Source organism: Mirounga angustirostris, unplaced genomic scaffold (assembly GCF_029215605.1).
Source record: "Mirounga angustirostris isolate CCGP_5_RB_7025 unplaced genomic scaffold, mMirAng1.0.hap1 SCAF_14, whole genome shotgun sequence".
Taxonomy (NCBI): Eukaryota; Metazoa; Chordata; class Mammalia; order Carnivora; family Phocidae; genus Mirounga; species Mirounga angustirostris.
In genome coordinates this window covers 66,234,413-66,252,098 of record NW_026991722.1, presented here as the reverse complement: position 1 = coordinate 66,252,098, position 17,686 = coordinate 66,234,413, and the positions used below count along the sequence as shown (strand labels likewise).

At 41.3% G+C, this 17,686-nt stretch overlaps 1 protein-coding gene across 6 annotated transcripts in view; it reads left to right on the top strand.

Annotated features, from left to right (window-relative positions):
* The window catches only part of SPECC1L (sperm antigen with calponin homology and coiled-coil domains 1 like), a 144,184-nt gene that overhangs the window by 55,573 nt on the left and 70,925 nt on the right, over positions 1-17,686 (top strand). For 5 of the 6 annotated variants that reach the window (XR_010407368.1, XM_045887230.3, XM_045887233.2 and 2 more), the window contains exons 3-5: positions 526-679; positions 5,161-6,791; positions 8,260-8,467. Coding sequence is in view for 5 of the 6 variants with exons in the window: in XM_045887230.3 (XP_045743186.1) it covers positions 526-679; positions 5,161-6,791; positions 8,260-8,467 (1,993 nt within the window). In the remaining variant the exon portion in view is untranslated. The remainder of the gene's footprint in view (positions 1-525; positions 680-5,160; positions 6,792-8,259; positions 8,468-17,686) is intronic. The other variant, XM_045887235.2, reaches the window with a different exon arrangement.

Below are 17,686 nucleotides of genomic sequence, written 5' to 3'. Positions count from 1 at the left end.
GGTCAGGTTCAAGAAAAATAAATTTCAAAGTAATGGTTCCATCACTGATTTACTTTAAAGCAATAAAGATTATTTCTGATTCTTAGTGGTATTTCCCTCTAGAAATTGCAGGATGGCACTTCCTGTGGCATTATAGAACTTTCCTCAGAGCCCATGTGACAGCACTCAGATGATCCCTGTTCATAAGTCATGTCCTAGGTGAAAGAGTAACTAAAAGGATGTCTTCACTTTTTCCTAACCCTCACTGACTCTGGCACATGTGGGCACACAGTAGGCTTCCATAAAGTCTTTGATTACATATGTGATTTTTGTATTTTAAAAAGAAGTGTGTGATTGTTTATAAACCAGTGAAGAGGTTCTCTTTCTGTAGCGCAGTATGAAGTACTGCTTGGTAACTGTCAGAAAATCTTTGTAGAGCTCTTGATCTTGAATTCACTGTAAAAGCCAAGAGCTTTGTTTAGTCCCAAAATATTATTTACTCTTGCTTCATCTAATCAGTATGCTTTTATCTTCTGTTGCTTCTAGACCAAGAGCAGTGATGACCTCTTAGCTGGAATGGCTGGAGGGGTGACAGTGACTAATGGTGTTAAAGGAAAGAAAAGCACCTGCCCTTCCACAGCATCTTCAGCATCGGCCCCTGCCATGACCACCGTGGAGAACAAATCCAAGATCAGCACAGGTATGGGTGGCATTCAGAGTAAAACTGCTTTTTTGTTTAAATAGCAGAGTGCGGTGGTATTTAAGGGGTTCTGTTACTTACAGAAAATGTTCGATGTACAAAAGTATTTGTATTTCAACCCCATGTACTCCTCACCCTTGTCAACCAATGGCCGGTCTTAATTCCTTAACATCCACCTTCCCTCCTCATTATTTTGAAGCAAATTCCAAGTGTCCTATAATTTCATGAGCAAATATGTAATTATCTTTGAAAGATAAGGATTCCCCTAAAAATATTAAACAATACCATTATCAGCCCTTAAAATAATTAATAGTAATTCCTCAAATCATAAATATAAATATAAAGAAATACTTATTCAAATTCCCAACTTTTTCTTTTCTTTTTTTTTTAAAGATTTTATTTATTTGAGAGAGAGAGAATGAGGGGGGGGGCGGTCAGAGGGAGAAGCAGACTCCCCGCTGAGCAGGGAGCCCGATGCGGGACTCGATCCTGGGACTCTAGGCTCATAACCTGAGCCGAAGGCAGTTGCTTAACCAATTGAGCCACCCAGGCACCCTCAAATTTCCAACTTTTTCATAAATACTGCATATGTATATTTACTGTCTCTGGATCAGGATTCAGTTACAGTCCATTTATAAATTGTTACTCTTCCTTAAATCTATTTTTTTCTTACAATTTAATTTTTCTAGAAATATAGGATGTTTGACCTCTATTTTCCCGTGATCTGGATTTTGACGTCACATCTCCTTGATGTCCTTGACCATATTCCTTTGTTCATTTACTATTAATGTCATTGGATCTAGAGCCTTGATGGGACAGATTCAGGTTCCTTTTTTTCCCCCAAGACTCCTTCATACATAATAGTTGTCCATCCACCAGTAGGCACATCATTTCTGGTTGTTTGTCTTTCCAAGATGTTAGCAGCCTTTGGTGATCAATGCCTGGATCCATTCATTCCTGTTCTACCATTCTCTCTTCATTAGCAGCAATTTGGCTTTAGATTTGATGGAGTCTGTAAATGAACTCAACCTGTAGTCCAAGGAGTAATGCTGTCATATTTTACTTCTTACGCTTATAGAAAAAACTTAAAACTTCGGTAAACATAAGATCGTGTGTTTTTATTTATTTATTTTTATTATTTATTTATTTTTTAAAAGATTTTATTTTTAAGTAATTTGTACGCCCAACGTGGGGCTCGAACTCACAACCCCGACATCAAGAGTCGTGTGCTCCACCGACCAAGACAGCCAGGTGCCCCAAGATCATTTGTTTGTAATACAGCTGATGAAAGCACATTGGCAAAAACTATAGCAGACCTTCTTTTTTTTTTTTTTTTTTTAAAGATTTTATTTTTATTTATTTGAGAGAGAGAGAATGAGAGACAGAGAGCATGAGAGGGAGGAGGGTCAGAGGGAGAAGCAGACTCCCTGCTGAGCAGGGAGCCCGATGCGGGACTCGATCCCGGGACTCCAGGATCATGACCTGAGCCGAAGGCAGTCGCTTAACCAACTGAGCCACCCAGGCGCCCCTATAGCAGACCTTCTTTATCATCATTATTTAGGCCTTTAGCCCCTCATGTATGTATTAGACTTTTTCGTAGCCCAGGTTTACCTACTGTCTTCCCTATCCCAGATCACGCCCCTTGTTAGTTATAATAGTCATGTGGTATGATCATGAGGAAGGCACTGTTATACCAGGCACCATTCCATTTTATCCTCACTATAGCCATATGAGGTAGAGGCTGTTATTATCCTCATTTTAGAGATGTGAGAGCTATGCTTAAAGCTTAAGTATCTTGCCTAAGGCCTTGTATTCATTTACTCAGAAAATATTTATTGGGTACCGTACCACGTTGTACCAGGCTTCAAAGCTGGTGGTGGAGCAAGGACTGCACCTTAGGTCTTTTATGCTCAAGCCTGAGGTCATCACCACACTTAACACTGCAGCCTGTGTTGTAAGAAGGAAATTAAGTACTCTCATACCATCTATATCTCTTCTTATTTCCAGCTTTTAGAATTTATTGGGAGAGTTCCCTCGCATTTGTACCCTGGTTCCCTACTGACCAGTACCACCTGCCCTCCAGCTGAATTCAGTTATCTCCTCCCTGGATCCATTGCCTCTACTTTGTACATCTGTATTAGTTTGTTAAGGCACCCATAACAAATTATACAGACTGGGTGGCATAAATAACAGACATGTAATTTCACCAAAACTGGCTAGAAGTCTGAGATCAAGGTGTCGGCCAGTTTGATTTATTCTGAGACCTCTCTCCTTGGCTTGTAGTTGGCTGTCTTCTCATTGTCTCCTCACATGGTCATCCCTCTCTCTGTGTCTGTGTCCCGGTCTCCTCTTCTTACAGATAACAGTCTTTATGGTATCTTTGGATTAGGGCCCACCGTAACAAACCCCATGTTAATATAAGTACCTCTTTACGTTAATTATAACTCTTTTCCCAAGTAGAGTCAGTTCTGAGGTACTGGGGGTTATGGCTTCAACATATGAATTGAGGACACAATTGAGCCCCTAACAACGTCCTCAACTCTTCAGTTGATCTGCTCTACCTTTATTTACTCCCCGTGACTTCTCTAAGACCATTTCACTTGTCTATAACTCAGATTCTTCCATCTACTCACTGGGCACAATAATCCCGAAGGGGAGCTTTTCTTTGTCATATTTTCTCTCTTCCTTTCTCGTTCCTTTACCTCTCCTTTCCTTTTGGGGCATTATCAATCCCTCCCCTCATTACTGTCTCCTTTCCTTTTGTCTTTCAGGAATGCCCAGATCTTTTCCTTCTTAGGACGGGTTTTGGTTTGGGAAAGAAGGATGATTGGTACTGTCTACAGAAATGGAGAGAATGAATACTTTGGTTATACCACCCTTTTCCTTTTTTCGCCTCCATTTGCAATTGTTTCTCCTCATCTTGTTACTTTTACCCTGTAAATCTGTTACAGATGTATCATCCCTTCTCTGTTCTTGCAGAGATCCTGATCTCACTCCCCAGTGTAGGCCCTCCTTCACTTTTACTGCTCTTCCTGCCCACCTTCCTCCTTGACCGCTCTTCTTCCTCAGATGTTTCACTTAGCATCGTCTGGATTCATTTTCATAAAAATGCTGTTCTCTGCCTTTCTTGCTCCAGAACATTTATTGAACATTTACAGGGACTCATTTAGTGGGACTCACTAAATTTCCCTTGGCGTTCAGGGCCCCATAAAAACTTCCCTTGCTGCTTCCATTCATTGTGTGACCTTACTTTTTCCTTGCTGTGCGTCCTGTTCTCTTCTGCTTCCTCATCCTATCCTGTGGCCAGCCAGAATTCCCTCCCCTGCTCTACACCTGATCCCTGGCAGAATTACTGGCTGTCTTCCTATATCACATCGACTTTTCTCTCCCTCTTACCTCAGCAGCCTGGTGCCTGCCACGTAAAAAACTATCAGGTTCTTATAGAACACTTACTGATTAGGTCTAGATCTTATTTTACAAAGTAAAAAGCAGCTAATTATTTCTTAAGTATTTATAGGTAACCATATTCCTGTTCTTTCTGTATTAAACACACGATCATGTCAGTTTTCACAGGTTTAGAATTTTAGCAGTCAGGTAATACTGATTCATGTAGCATATTTGATAATGTGCCATCATTAGTTAGCATTAGTACATTATTGTTTTCTAACATTTAGGGAGGCAGCATAACATACTTTTTAAGTTTCAGATTCTGGAGCCAGACTGTTTGCCTGCATTTGAATTTTGGCTCATCCACTTATTACATGTGGGGTGTTGGCAGATTATTTAGCATCTGTGTGTGTGAGTTTCTTCATGTTGATAATAATGAGGCTTGTATAAATTAATGTATGTGAAGTGTTCATCTGTGTGTGTGTAAAGCAAGTGCTAAGTACACATTAGCCTTATTATAATTAATGTTATTGGTACTATTTATGTGGCATGCTATGATGTGAAAAACTTTTTGCACTTACTTTGATCATACTTTGTGTTCATCATAGGTAGCTTAGATTTTTTGTTTGTCCGGAAGCCGCCTTTCCCTTCTTGCTCATCTGTGATCTTTCTTTACCATCTGCTTCTACGGTTAGTTTGCTACCTGACTGGTTAATCCTAGAGTCCGCTTTATCTAGCTTGCCCTAGAATATTATGCCCTTGGACTTTTGTTTAAAGCCATGGTTTAGGATTCAAGTTAATGTGCAACTTTTTTTATGTAATAGATTTATTGAGATATAATTCACATTTTGTAAAATTCACCCTTTTAAAGTATACAATTCAGTGTATAACTTCTTTTTCATTAATAATTAAAAGATGAATGATCTGGTTTTGAGGAAACGGAATTTTACAGTAACCAGAATCTAAGGCAAGGTTAATGTCGGTCAGAATCAATGTGTAGGTCTCTAGATCTCATCTGATCAGACCTCGGGCATAACCTCTGTGCCTTTTCTTGCTAATATTTTTGCCTTCCATTCTTTGTTTTAAACACTTAGGCACAAGTTCATCCAAGCGGAGCACTTCCATAGGTAATAAAGAATCCGGTTCTACTAGAGAAAGATTACGTGAACGTACCCGACTAAGCCAGAGCAAAAAACTACCTTCTGCGGGTCAGGGAGCTAATGACGTGGCATTGGCCAAGCGTTCCCGCAGCCGCACGGCTACAGAATGTGACGTTCGCATGAGCAAGTCTAAGTCAGACAATCAGATCAGTGACAAAGCTGCTTTGGAAGCCAAAGTGAAAGATCTTCTCACATTGGCAAAAACCAAGGATGTGGAAATCTTACATTTGAGAAATGAACTCCGAGACATGCGTGCTCAGCTGGGCATTAATGAGGATCATTCCGAGGGTGATGAAAAATCTGAGGAGAAGGAAGCCATCATTGCTCACCAGCCAACTGACGTCGAGTCCACTTTACTGCAGTTGCAGGAACAGAATACTGCCATCCGGGAAGAACTCAACCAGCTAAAAAACGAAAACAGAATGTTAAAGGACAGGTTGAACGCGCTGGGCTTTTCTCTAGAGCAGAGGTTAGACAATTCCGAAAAACTGTTTGGTTATCAGTCCCTGAGCCCAGAAATCACCCCTGGCAACCAGAGTGATGGAGGAGGTACCCTGACCTCTTCGGTGGAAGGCTCTGCCCCTGGTTCTGTGGAGGATCTCTTGAGCCAGGATGAAAACACTCTCATGGACCATCAGCACAGTAACTCTATGGACAACCTAGACAGTGAGTGCAGTGAGGTGTACCAGCCCCTCACGTCGAGCGATGATGCCCTGGACGCACCATCGTCCTCAGAGTCCGAAGGCGTTCCGAGCATAGAGCGCTCCCGGAAGGGGAGCAGTGGCAACGCGAGTGAAGTGTCCGTTGCTTGCTTGACAGAACGGATACATCAGATGGAAGAGAACCAACACAGCACAAGTGAGGAACTTCAGGCGACTCTGCAAGAGCTAGCTGATTTACAGCAGATAACCCAGGAACTGAACAGTGAAAATGAAAGGCTGGGGGAAGAGAAGGTTATTCTTATGGAGTCTTTATGTCAGCAGAGTGATAAGTTGGAACACTTTAGCCGACAGATTGAATATTTCCGCTCCCTTCTCGATGAGCATCACATTTCTTATGTCATAGACGAGGATGTGAAAAGCGGACGCTATATGGAATTGGAGCAACGTTATATGGACCTAGCAGAAAATGCCCGTTTTGAACGAGAGCAGCTTCTCGGTGTCCAGCAGCATTTAAGCAATACTTTGAAGATGGCAGAGCAAGACAACAAGGAAGCTCAAGAAATGATAGGGGCGCTCAAAGAACGCAATCACCATATGGAGCGAATTATTGAGTCTGAGCAGAAGGGTAAAGCAGCCTTGGCAGCCACATTAGAGGAGTACAAAGCCACAGTGGCCAGTGATCAGATAGAGATGAACCGCCTGAAGGCTCAGCTGGAGAATGAAAAGCAGAAAGTGGCGGAGCTGTATTCCATCCATAACTCTGGAGACAAATCTGATATTCAGGATCTCCTGGAGAGTGTCAGGCTGGACAAAGAAAAAGCAGAGACTCTGGCTAGTAGCCTGCAGGAAGACCTAGCTCACACCCGAAATGATGTCAATCGATTGCAGGACACCATTGCAAAGGTACTGCTCAAGTAGATAAAATGTTCTGGAGCAGTATTATGCAGCTGCAGTACACACCATACTTACTGAAAGCCAGTATCACTTGTGTGATGTGTCATTCACTTACTTTATTTTATTTTTATTTTTATTCATTTGACAGAGAGACAGCGAGAGAGGGAACACAAGCAGGGGGAGTGGGAGAGGGAGAAGCAGGCTTCCTGCCGAGCAGGGAGCCCGATGCGGGGCTCGATCCCAGGGCCCTGGGATCATGACCTGAGCCGAAGGCAGACACTTAACGACTGAGCCACCCAGGCACCCCTGTCATTCACTTTTTTAAGGCTGATTTTGTTTTAAAGCTTGAGAATGGTTTTCTTTATTGGGATATAGTCAAAAGTATTCTTAAAATAATGTCATTTCCACTCACTTGAGTTTTGTTACTGTTTTCCTGCCTGTGAGAGGAAGGGACTAGAATGACAACAACAGAATTTGTCTCTAATCTGGGTGCGCCCAGGGGGGGTCATATTGTGCAGTTTTACCTCCTCATCTCTAATGCATTTTGGCATAGGAAAGATGAGAGCCAGTAGACATGTCTGTGGGATCAGCAATGTCTCCCCCTTTTCCTGTGGTTGTAGTTTTTCAAATAGAGTTCTGTTTTGAGTTAAAAAATATTTTTGGAGCATGGAGGCTCCTGTTTGTTAGAGGGCTGTCTTGTTGCTGGCGAGGACCTTAGCGACCATGGGTCCGGCCCCCTTGTTTTACATCTACCACAATAATGAGGACTCATGCAGAACTACAGCTGGGGTTCCTGGCACTCCGGCCATGGGTCTGTGCCCCATGTGATTGCTGATGTAGGGTTTATTTGCATGAGTTATCCAATGATTCTATCTTAACATTTTATTTCTTATTTTAGTGCAGTAATTTTTAAAGTAAGAAACATTAGTATATCTTTGGCCAAAATTCAGATAATTTAGATCTTAATTATTTTAGTGATGATGTTTAGAGATACAATTTAGGGAATGTATTATTTGTTGGAGCATATGTGTTGGAGGGCACTTTGAGCTGATACTTCTGCAGTGACAGTATTTGAGAATTTGTTTCCATTTTTATTTTGGTAATGAAACTGTCACACATCAGAGATTTTTTTTTTTTTTTTGGGTGGGAGAGGATGTTATTAATCAGATGCATGCCTTCTGTCCAAACTTTGGAGAAGGAAGAAATTCCAAAATTTCCTCATAATCTAGTTAAGTTCAGTGATATGTCAATATAATTGTCAATGATACAGCAACAAATTATGCTTAAGCATGTTACTTAAAATCCTATATTATTGTAGAGTGCTTTTTCATACTTTCAGACAGTTTTTACACAGGTGGTTTTAGTTCATACCTAGCAATTCACGCTCAGCTTCCTTTGGAACAATGTATACTTCCATTCTGGAATTTTTATTAGAGCAGCTCTCACTTTTCTAATCCGCACCATCAATTCTGTATAGGTAGAAGATGAATACCGAGCCTTCCAAGAAGAAGCTAAGAAACAAATAGAAGAATTGAATATGACATTAGAGAAACTAAGATCGGAGCTAGAAGAAAAAGAGACAGAGAGGAGCGACATGAAAGAAACCATCTTTGAACTTGAAGATGAAGTAGAACAACACCGAGCCGTGAAACTTCATGACAACCTCATTATTTCTGATTTAGAGAGTAAGTGATGGGGGACCTTTTCATTCCTTTTTGTCCTTCCCATCTCAACGAGTGGGGATAGTTTGCATTCAGTAGCGGAATGGAACACTCTGACTGTGCAGTGTTGCTGGTGCAGTAGACAGCACCTAGGAGAAATATGCATCTGGCCAGGCAGGTTTCACACAGTAGGCAGTCGTCTGTGGACTGCTATGTTTTGGTCCTAAGGAAGGACTGTTAAGTGGAAGCATTGCTTTAAAACTGTGCTTAGTTATAGAAAATCGTTTGAAGGAAAAGCTGATTGTTATTTCTAGGTCTTAGGAAAAGCCATTTATTGTTTACTTTTAGTGATTGCAAGTATACTGAGACAAATCGATCCTTCATAATCTTATGTCTAAGGCACAGGTATTTATTTGTTGTCTGATTTTCCTCCCTGCCAAGGAGATTTTATGATCTGGTAGAATTGAAACTCCAATTTTAAGTTGCTTCAAGTTTTTTGAAACTATTTGATAATTATTTCAGACTTATAAAAAAGTTACAAAAATAGTACAAAGCATTTCTGTGTTGACAATTTGATGAGGAGCAGAAATTCGGGTGATTTTAAAATGGCTTCCCATAAACTATTTATTATGTTGCAAGTGAGGAAAAAGAAACAACCAGAAATTATACAGTGGAAAAATTTGGGCAACACTTTGGGTCATCGTGTAAGTGACAGAGGCACACAGAATCGGACTCGGCATCAGCTAAGCCGTATTCTGGCTGAGGCATAACTTCAGTTAATCATAAAGAACATTAAATAGACAAAAAATAAAGTATGTTTTACTAAAAACACAAGAGGTGCTGTATTCCTCAAAAATGCCAATGTCCTAAAAGCCTTTGGAAAAGTTCCAGATTAAAGTGGCCTAGGGAGACATGACAATTAAATGTAATACCTTTGCCTAGGCTGGGTCTAGTACTGTAGGGAAAATGCTATAAAGGATGTTATGACAAAACTGGTCAAAAGCAGAGGCTAGAGGCCGCCTGGGTGGCTCAGTTGGTTAAGCGACTGCCTTCGGCACAGGTCATGATCCCGGAGTCCCAGGATCGAGTCCCGCATTGGGCTCCCTGCTCGACAGGGAGTCTGCTTCTCCCTCTGACCCTCCCCCCTCTCATGTGCTCTCTCTCATTCTCTCTCTCAAGTAAATAAAATCTTAAAAAAAAAAGTAGATGCTAGATAAACATGTATAAGCTTATGAAGTTGATAACTATACTGTGTTTATGTAAGTAAATGTCTCTATACTTAGGAACCACACACTGAATAGTTAGGGGTAAAGAGCCGTGATGTATATCCTTTTTTTTTTTTTAAGATTTTATGTATTTATTTGACAGAGAGAGAGCACAAGTAGGCAGAGTGACAGACAGATGGAGAGGGAGAAACAGGCTCTCCACTGAGCAGGGAGCCAGATGTGGGGCTCGATCCCAAGACCCCAGGATCGTGACCTGAGCCGAAAGCAGCCGCTTAACGGACTGAGCCACCCAGGCGCCCCTTTTTAAAGATTTAATTAATTTACTTATTAGACAGCGAGAGAAAGGGACCACAAGCAGGGGGAGTGGGAGAGGGAGAAACAGGCTTCCTGCCGAGCAGAGAGCCCGATGCGGGGCTCCATCCCAGGACCCTGGGATCATGACCTGAGCCAAAGGCAGACACTTAATGACTGAGCCACCCAGGTGCCCCCATGATGTATATCCTTAAAGAGTTCAGGAAAAACATCAGGGATAGATAGATAGAGACAGATAAATAGGGATATAAGATAGCAAATGATGTAAACGGATCGGTAAACTGTTAACATAGGCAAATCTGAGGAAAGTGGTATATGGGTGCTTTTGTACCAGTTTTTGCACCTTTTTATAAATTTGGAATTATTTCTAAATAATGCTTCTTAAAAATTCCTATGTATTCTTCATCCAGATTCCTCAAATGTTAATAAATTTTAAGTTGTAGTACACTTTAATGATACCCAGGTTGGGGGTGGGGACAAGGAGAATGGGAATAACCGTTTTTTGGTATGTTAGTTAAAGCTTTTAAATCTTTTCGTTCATAATACTGCTCCATTGGGCTCTGACAGTGTGTTATTCCTTGACAGAGGATTAATAGGCAAACACAGTGTTGGGCCAGATCCCATGTGCTGTGGGTGCAGAGGTGGGGAGGTTTTTTGTTTTGTTTTTAAAGATTTTATTTATTTATTTGACAGAAAGAGAGAAAGAAAGTGAGAGAGTGTGCAAGAGCACACAGCGGGGAGCTGTAGGCAGAGGGAGAAGGAGAAGCAGGCTCCCCACTGAGTAGGGAGCCCGATGCGGGGCTCGATCCCAGGATCCTGGGATCATGACCTGAACTGAAGGCAGAGGCTTAACTGACTGAGCCACCTGGGCACCCCAGGGAGATTTGAAGTAGTTCCAAGAGAGTGGCTTATCTGCAGGAGTCCTAAACATGTCTTGTAGTTCTGAGCTCTGGCTAGTTGGTCCCATTTCTCTGGATTGACCCCAGGGTTATTTAGAACATTCTGAGACATTTGGTTACTAAAGTAGCTGACAGTGGGACTGTTTCCTTGAAGATAGTGATAGTCCTGCAGATAAAGCTTTCTTATCCGAAATTTTAAAAAACTTTGTTTAACATTTATATCTAGTCTGTATTTAATTGTCTGTGAACTGAGAGGATTTATTTAACTTTATTTCCTAAATATAAAAGGTTCTAAAGTTTTTCAGATTAACTTGGAAGTTGAGTGCATTTTCCATTTAGTACTGATAATGACCTTTTCCCTTGCAAGACTTTTGATTTGAACATGCGAAGAGTGACATCTTGTGGTAACTGGGGTAATAGGTAGAAAAATGTTAGCTGATAAGGATTCCTGGGATGAAAAATCATTGCCAAAATAAAATTATGTTAACATTATGTGGATTTTAATTATTAAGTGGCTGAAAATCCTGAATAAAATTTCTTTTTAGCCATGTAGCTTCTCCCCCCAGTTTTTTGGAATGAAAAGTTCGAATATCCAGAAATATTGGTAGCATGGTATAGTTAGCACCCACTGCCTAGATTTGACAGTTATTAATGCTCTTAATGTTTTCCAATATTTACCTTCTGTGTGTGTATGTGTGTGTTTAACTGAATCAGCTGACAGTAAGTTGTAGACCTCATGACATGTAATATTTCAGTATGTGACTCCTAAATATTCTCCTCGTAATCATAGCTAGTAAAATTTGGCATAATTCCTTAGTATCATCTAATAGCTCATATTCACATTTTCTCTGCTGTCCTCAGAATGTCTTATAGTTTTCTATAGGAACCAGGATCCAAGCAAGTTTCATGTGTTACATGAAACTAGTTGTTATATCTCTCTAGTCTGATAGGAGTTAATTTATTTCTTAGCAAATTCTAGCACTTGGGATTGATGCTAAATCAGCACTTAGAATAAGGGACTTGCTGTTAATTGAGAAATTGAACTTTCTTTTTAAAAAAAAAATTTATTTTTAAGGGGGGACCTGGGTGCTGCAGTTGGTTGAGCGTCCAACTCTTGGTTTCGGCTTAGGTCATGATCTCAGGGTCCTGGGATTGAGCCCTGCCTTGGGCTCTGTGCTCAGCACAGAGTGCACTTGAGGTTTTCTCTCCCTCTCCCTCTGCCCCTCCACTCGTGCTGTCTCTCTGTCTCTCAAATAAATAAATAAAGCTTTTTTTTTTTTTAAAGGATTTTATTTTGAAGTAATCTATACACCCAACATGGGGCTTGAACTCAAAACCCCAAGATCAAGAGTCGCACACCCCACTGACTGAGCCAGCTAGGCACCCCGAAAAATTGAGATTTTCTTCTGTGGAATATTTTAAGCAGCCATTACCATAGTCAACTTTAGAATTTTTTCATCACCCTAAAAAGAAACTGCATTAGTAGTCACTCCTCACTTACCCCAAAATGATCCTGACTTCGGAATTTAGTGGACAGAAATTTATTTATTTATTTATTTTCATTTTTGTTATTATTTTTTAAATTTTTTTTTAAAGATTTTATTTATTTTTTAACAGCGAGAGACACAGTGAGAGAGGGAACACAAGCAGGGAGAGTGGGAGAGGGAGATGCAGGCTTCCTGCTGAGCAGGGAGCCCGATGTGGGGCTCGATCCCAGGACCCTGAGATCATGACCTGAGCCGAAGGCAGACGCTTAATGACTGAGCCACCCAGGCGCCCCAATTTTTATTATTTTTTTAAAGATTTATTTATTTGAGAGAGAAAGAGTGCCAAGTGCCCAAGTGGGGTGAGGGGCAGAGGGAAAGAATCTGAAACAGACTCTCCGCTGAGCAGGGAGCCCAACGTGGGGCTCAGTCTCATGACCCTGAGATCATGACCTGAGCTGAAATCAAGAGTTGGATATTTAACTGACTGAGCCACTGAGACACTCCATAGACAGGATTTTAAAGCAGCAGTTGTAACTACTCAGGACGTTGAGGAAAATCTGCTTGTAATGAATGAATAAATAACAAATCTCAGCAGAGAAATAAAAACTGTAAAAAAAGAACCTGATACGTATCCTAGAACGGAGAAATTTAAATAAAAAGTTTACTGATTCATTTAAACTGCAAAGTAGAGATGCAGAAGAGTCTGTGAACTTAAAGATCAGTCAGTTAGGCACTATCCAGTCTGAAGGACATAGAGAAAAAAGACTGAAAAAAAAATGTGTAGAGCTTCAGTGAGTGTGGGACAGTATCACAAGGCCTAAGATGTATTTGGAATCCCACATGGCTTTCCAGATAATGTCAGTGCCGTACTGCCTAGACCTGGCCTGCAGTACTTTTCGTAGTGTTTGGATTTAGCATTCCACCCTAGAAAGATCTGATGTAAAATTCACTCAGTAAATACTGTTAAAACTTCTGGCTCAAGATGATGGCCTGAGGCCATACATGTACTTCCTCTCCCTCCCGAAGTCTTAGTGAAACAGTCCTGCCACGTAATATAAAAATTACAATGATAAAAATTACAATGGACCTAAACCAAAGAGAAAATAGGTGAGGGGTCTCATCAGTAGATCAACAATTTTGAGTAACTTCTGGAATAGATAAAGCAGATGGAATTGGGGATATCAAGAAATCAAACAGAGCAGAAAAACCTACGGTGCAGGAGAACACTGAAGCTCTGAGTAGTGATGTTCCCAGCCTGACTTTGGGGATGGGGGTTCCTCAGAGACCATAGGGCCTGGGAACAGTAGCAGTTTCAGGCTGTGGTGTAAAGGATTGCCAGAAGTTGTACTCCCTCTCCTCTATAGGGTGCTGACTCTGGTGTTTGCCCCCAGGCTCGGATTCTTTTTCTAAATAAGGTGGGGAATATGGTGCCAGGGCTCCTGCCATGATGTTTCAGGAAAAGAAGTAAAGCCTGCCCTGAAGTAACGGCAGGCTGCCATGTTGTGTTGGAGAAATGAAGACCACACACAGGGAAACGCAGTTTGGCCCAGCAGTGAAACAGGTGCGCGCATGCGCCCCTGCACACACACACACCCACCTCCACCTCACCCCTCTTGCCTTGGTTGAAGCTACCCACTCCGTGTCCTTGTACCTCTGGAGGAGGGCCCCATGTAGGAATGTGTCATCAGCAGAGCCTTTAGCCAGTATTGAAGGGAGAGGCTAGTGGTTAGAACAGTGACTTTCACAGTTGTTGAGAAACACGTAGAAGTCACTAATATTAATTATCCTTGTCCGTTATGAGTAAGTAAGGCCAACCAGGACTTAGTGGACATTTTAGTATCTTCCAAGAGAAACAGCAGAAGGAAACAACTCAGCTGAGCCCAAAGAAATAAAGTTAGTGACTTCACTTACCACTAGTCCAGCAAACCAGAGCTGATTGGTGTTGAGGGTAGTGGCACCAGGGAGATCTCAGGTGTGGCTCAGGTGATGTGGTGATGTACCCATTTGTTACGATGAATTTATCAACAACTTAGTATTTGTGTAGTTATGCTCTGTGTGTGCTTGCAAGTATGTATGGCTCCTTTCGTGCCCTCTGTAGTTCCTGAGATTGGGGACCAGGGCCTGACATCTAACACAGGTCTTGCACTTTTACGTGGAACACTAGTGACAGTTGTAAGCAAGGGTGGCCTGAGAGTAGAGAAGTCGCAGAAAGAATAGAGGAGCGTAGTATAATTCTGTGGTGGGAAGAGCCTTTTTAAAAAATATGGGGAGGGGGCACCTGGGTGGCTCAGTTGGTTAAGCATCCAACTCTTAATCTCAACTCAGGTCTCGATTTCAGGGTCGTGAGTTCAAGCCCTGCATTGGGCCCCATGCTAGGTGTGGAGCCTATTTTTAAAAAAAAATGTTAAAGAATACTGGGAAGCCATAAAGGAAAGTCTCTTATTTGACTGTATAATTGAAATGTTCAGTTCAGCAAAACAAAAGTACCATAAATAAAGGACATTGGGAGAAATATTGGTTAACACATATCAAATATATAAGGAGATTATATACATGGGTGATATTAGGGTAATCCATTAGCTAAAAAAAGCATACGAATAGGTAGGCAGAAAAGGTGAAAAAAGATGCTTGATTTCACTAGAAAAGCAAAGAAACTCAAAACAAGATGCCAATTTTCACTTAGCAGGTGTGGAAAGTAAAAAAGGTTGATAGTGTAGGAGGGGGGAAAAGGGCCCTCTCATGTACTGTTGAAAGGAGTATAGATTACTGCAGCCTTTTTGGGGTATTGGTCAACATTTAAAGTACAACAGTACTTTAGCAATCCACTTCCAGAAATTTGTTCTTTAGAAACATTCTTATAAGTTTGCAAATGTAAACTTAGATATGTATGTTGCAGAATTGCTGCTTTACCACAAAAACTTGGAAACTACCTGTACTTTCAACAGTTGAGATCTAGTTAATAACCCATGTGCACAGTGCATCCCTACAGTGGCTGCCATTTTACCAGTGAGGACAAATTAGGCAGCTCTGTGTGTACAGCACAAAGTGCCATAGATGGAATAAAGCAGGTAATGGTGCAGTAGAGTATGAGCCATGTGTATTACTTCTGTAATTAAAATCATAAATATTTTAAATACAACATGACACTGAAATGGTGGCCAGGCATAATGATGTTCCTTAAGAAATACTGATTTCAGTGTATCCTGTACAATAAATTCTATAACATGGTGACTTCTCAAAAAAATTTCTGCATTCTTGAGCTGGAACCTTCTAACGGATTAACTTGGATCCTGTTGATAGTTTCGAATGGTCCTTCCTTACTTCTTCCACTTCTAGAAATGTGTCTTCAAGTAATACCTGAACAGTTGTGTAAAGACACTTACTGCGTTTATAACAAAAATCGTAGAACCATTGTGTTTGTTAATAGGAGGTTGCTAAAATAAATTTTATGTCCAGTTGATGGAATACTAACACAGCCATTAGATAGTGCTGCAGTCTGTATTTGTTGATAGATACCCATTATCTGCTGCTTAGTGGAAAGGCTTAGGAAGAAGTATAAATATTATAATCCCATTTTAAGAAAAAAATTTACACACATGAAGTCTGGAAGGATATATATGCCAAGTGTAAATAATGAGTAATCTTATTTTTTTAAGGTTTATTTATTTATTTTAGAGAGAGAGGGTGAGTACGAGAGCAGGGGGGAGGAGCAGAGGGAGAGAAGCAGACTCCCCGCTGAGTGTGGAGCCTGGACGCTGGGCTCAGTCCCATAAACCTGAGATCATGACATGAGCCGAAACCAAGAGTCAGACACTCAACCGACTGAGCCACCCAGGCACCCCATGAGTAATCTTATTTTTGCAACCCTTTTCTGTTTCCCAGACTTTTTGTTGTAAACGTGCATTACTTTTAGAATCAAAGGGGAAAAGTTCTACCTACTTTTTGGGGGGATGAGGAATAAAAATAAAAGAAAAATAGAAGTAGTAAATGGTTCATTTGAAACTCATCTGTGTCCTCTTTTAGCATCAGGAATTCTGGTTTGGGGATAGAGCTGTGGTCTGGTGGCTGGATATACTGCTCATCTCCCCCCACATGCCCCTAAGGCATGGTATTTTATTTTTTATTTACTTATTTATTTTTTAATTTTTAATTTTAATTTTATTTTTTAAAGATTTTATTTATTTATTTGACAGAGAGAGACACAGCAAGAGAGGGAACACAAGCAGGGGGAGTGGGAGAGGGAGAAGCACGCCTCCCGCGGAGCAGGGAGCCCGATGCGGGGCTTGATCCCAGGACCCTGGGATCATGACCTGAGCCAAAGGCAGATGCTTAAGGACTGAGCCACCCAGGCACCCCTAAGGCATGGTATTTTTTTTTTTTTTAAGATTTTTATTTATTTGTCAGAGAGAGAGAGAGAGCACAAGCAGGGGGAGCAGCAGAGGGAGAGGGAGAAGCAGGCTCCCCACCGAGCAAGGAGCCCGATGCGGGACTCGATCCCAGGACCTTGAGATCACGACTTGAGCCGAAGGCAGACGCCTAACGACTGAGCCACCCAGGCGTCCCAAGGCATGGTATTTTAACTGATTGTTTACACTTGGCCTTTCCCTTCCTCTAGAAGTTGCACCTGATGTTAGTTGGAGGTGCTCGATAGGATGTAAGGATCTGACAGCACTGAGGTATCAGTAGTACCCTGAGGGTTTTCTTGGATTTGGAGGCCACGAAAGGTTGCTTGTGAACTTTCATTGATTTTTTTTTCACGATTTTATTTATTTATTTGACAGAGAGATAGAGAGCACAAGTAGGCAGAGCAGCAGGCAGAGGGAGAGGGAGAAACAGGCTTTCTGCCGAGCAGGGACCCCAGTGTGGTGGGGCTTGATCCCAGGACGTTGGGATCATGACCTGAGTTGAAGGCAGATGCTTAACCGACTGAGCCGCCCAGGCGCCCCAAACTTTCATTGATTTTTATACCCCCAGGAGTCATAGGTTGAGTCTGTGCTCATGGTAGCTCCCTAGTAACATCTGCATGTATGATGGGCATATAACTGGGCCAGAATGAAGGTCTGGTTGATTGTTCCTTCTTTGTCAGGGATGAGAGTTCTTAGTGGTGAAAAGATTATGAACCCCATTATTAAATGGGCAGGGCAGTGCCCAGAATTGTCCAGAGCAAAGTTGGTCTAATGCCAATGAGAATAACAATTTACCTGATTTCTAGAATAAAAATAACATTGTCAAATTGAATTATAATTTGTAATTAAAAATGAGATCATAGTAGTTCTTCTGTTTTTTGATAGAATGTAATGTTGCTTTTGAGTTGAAGAC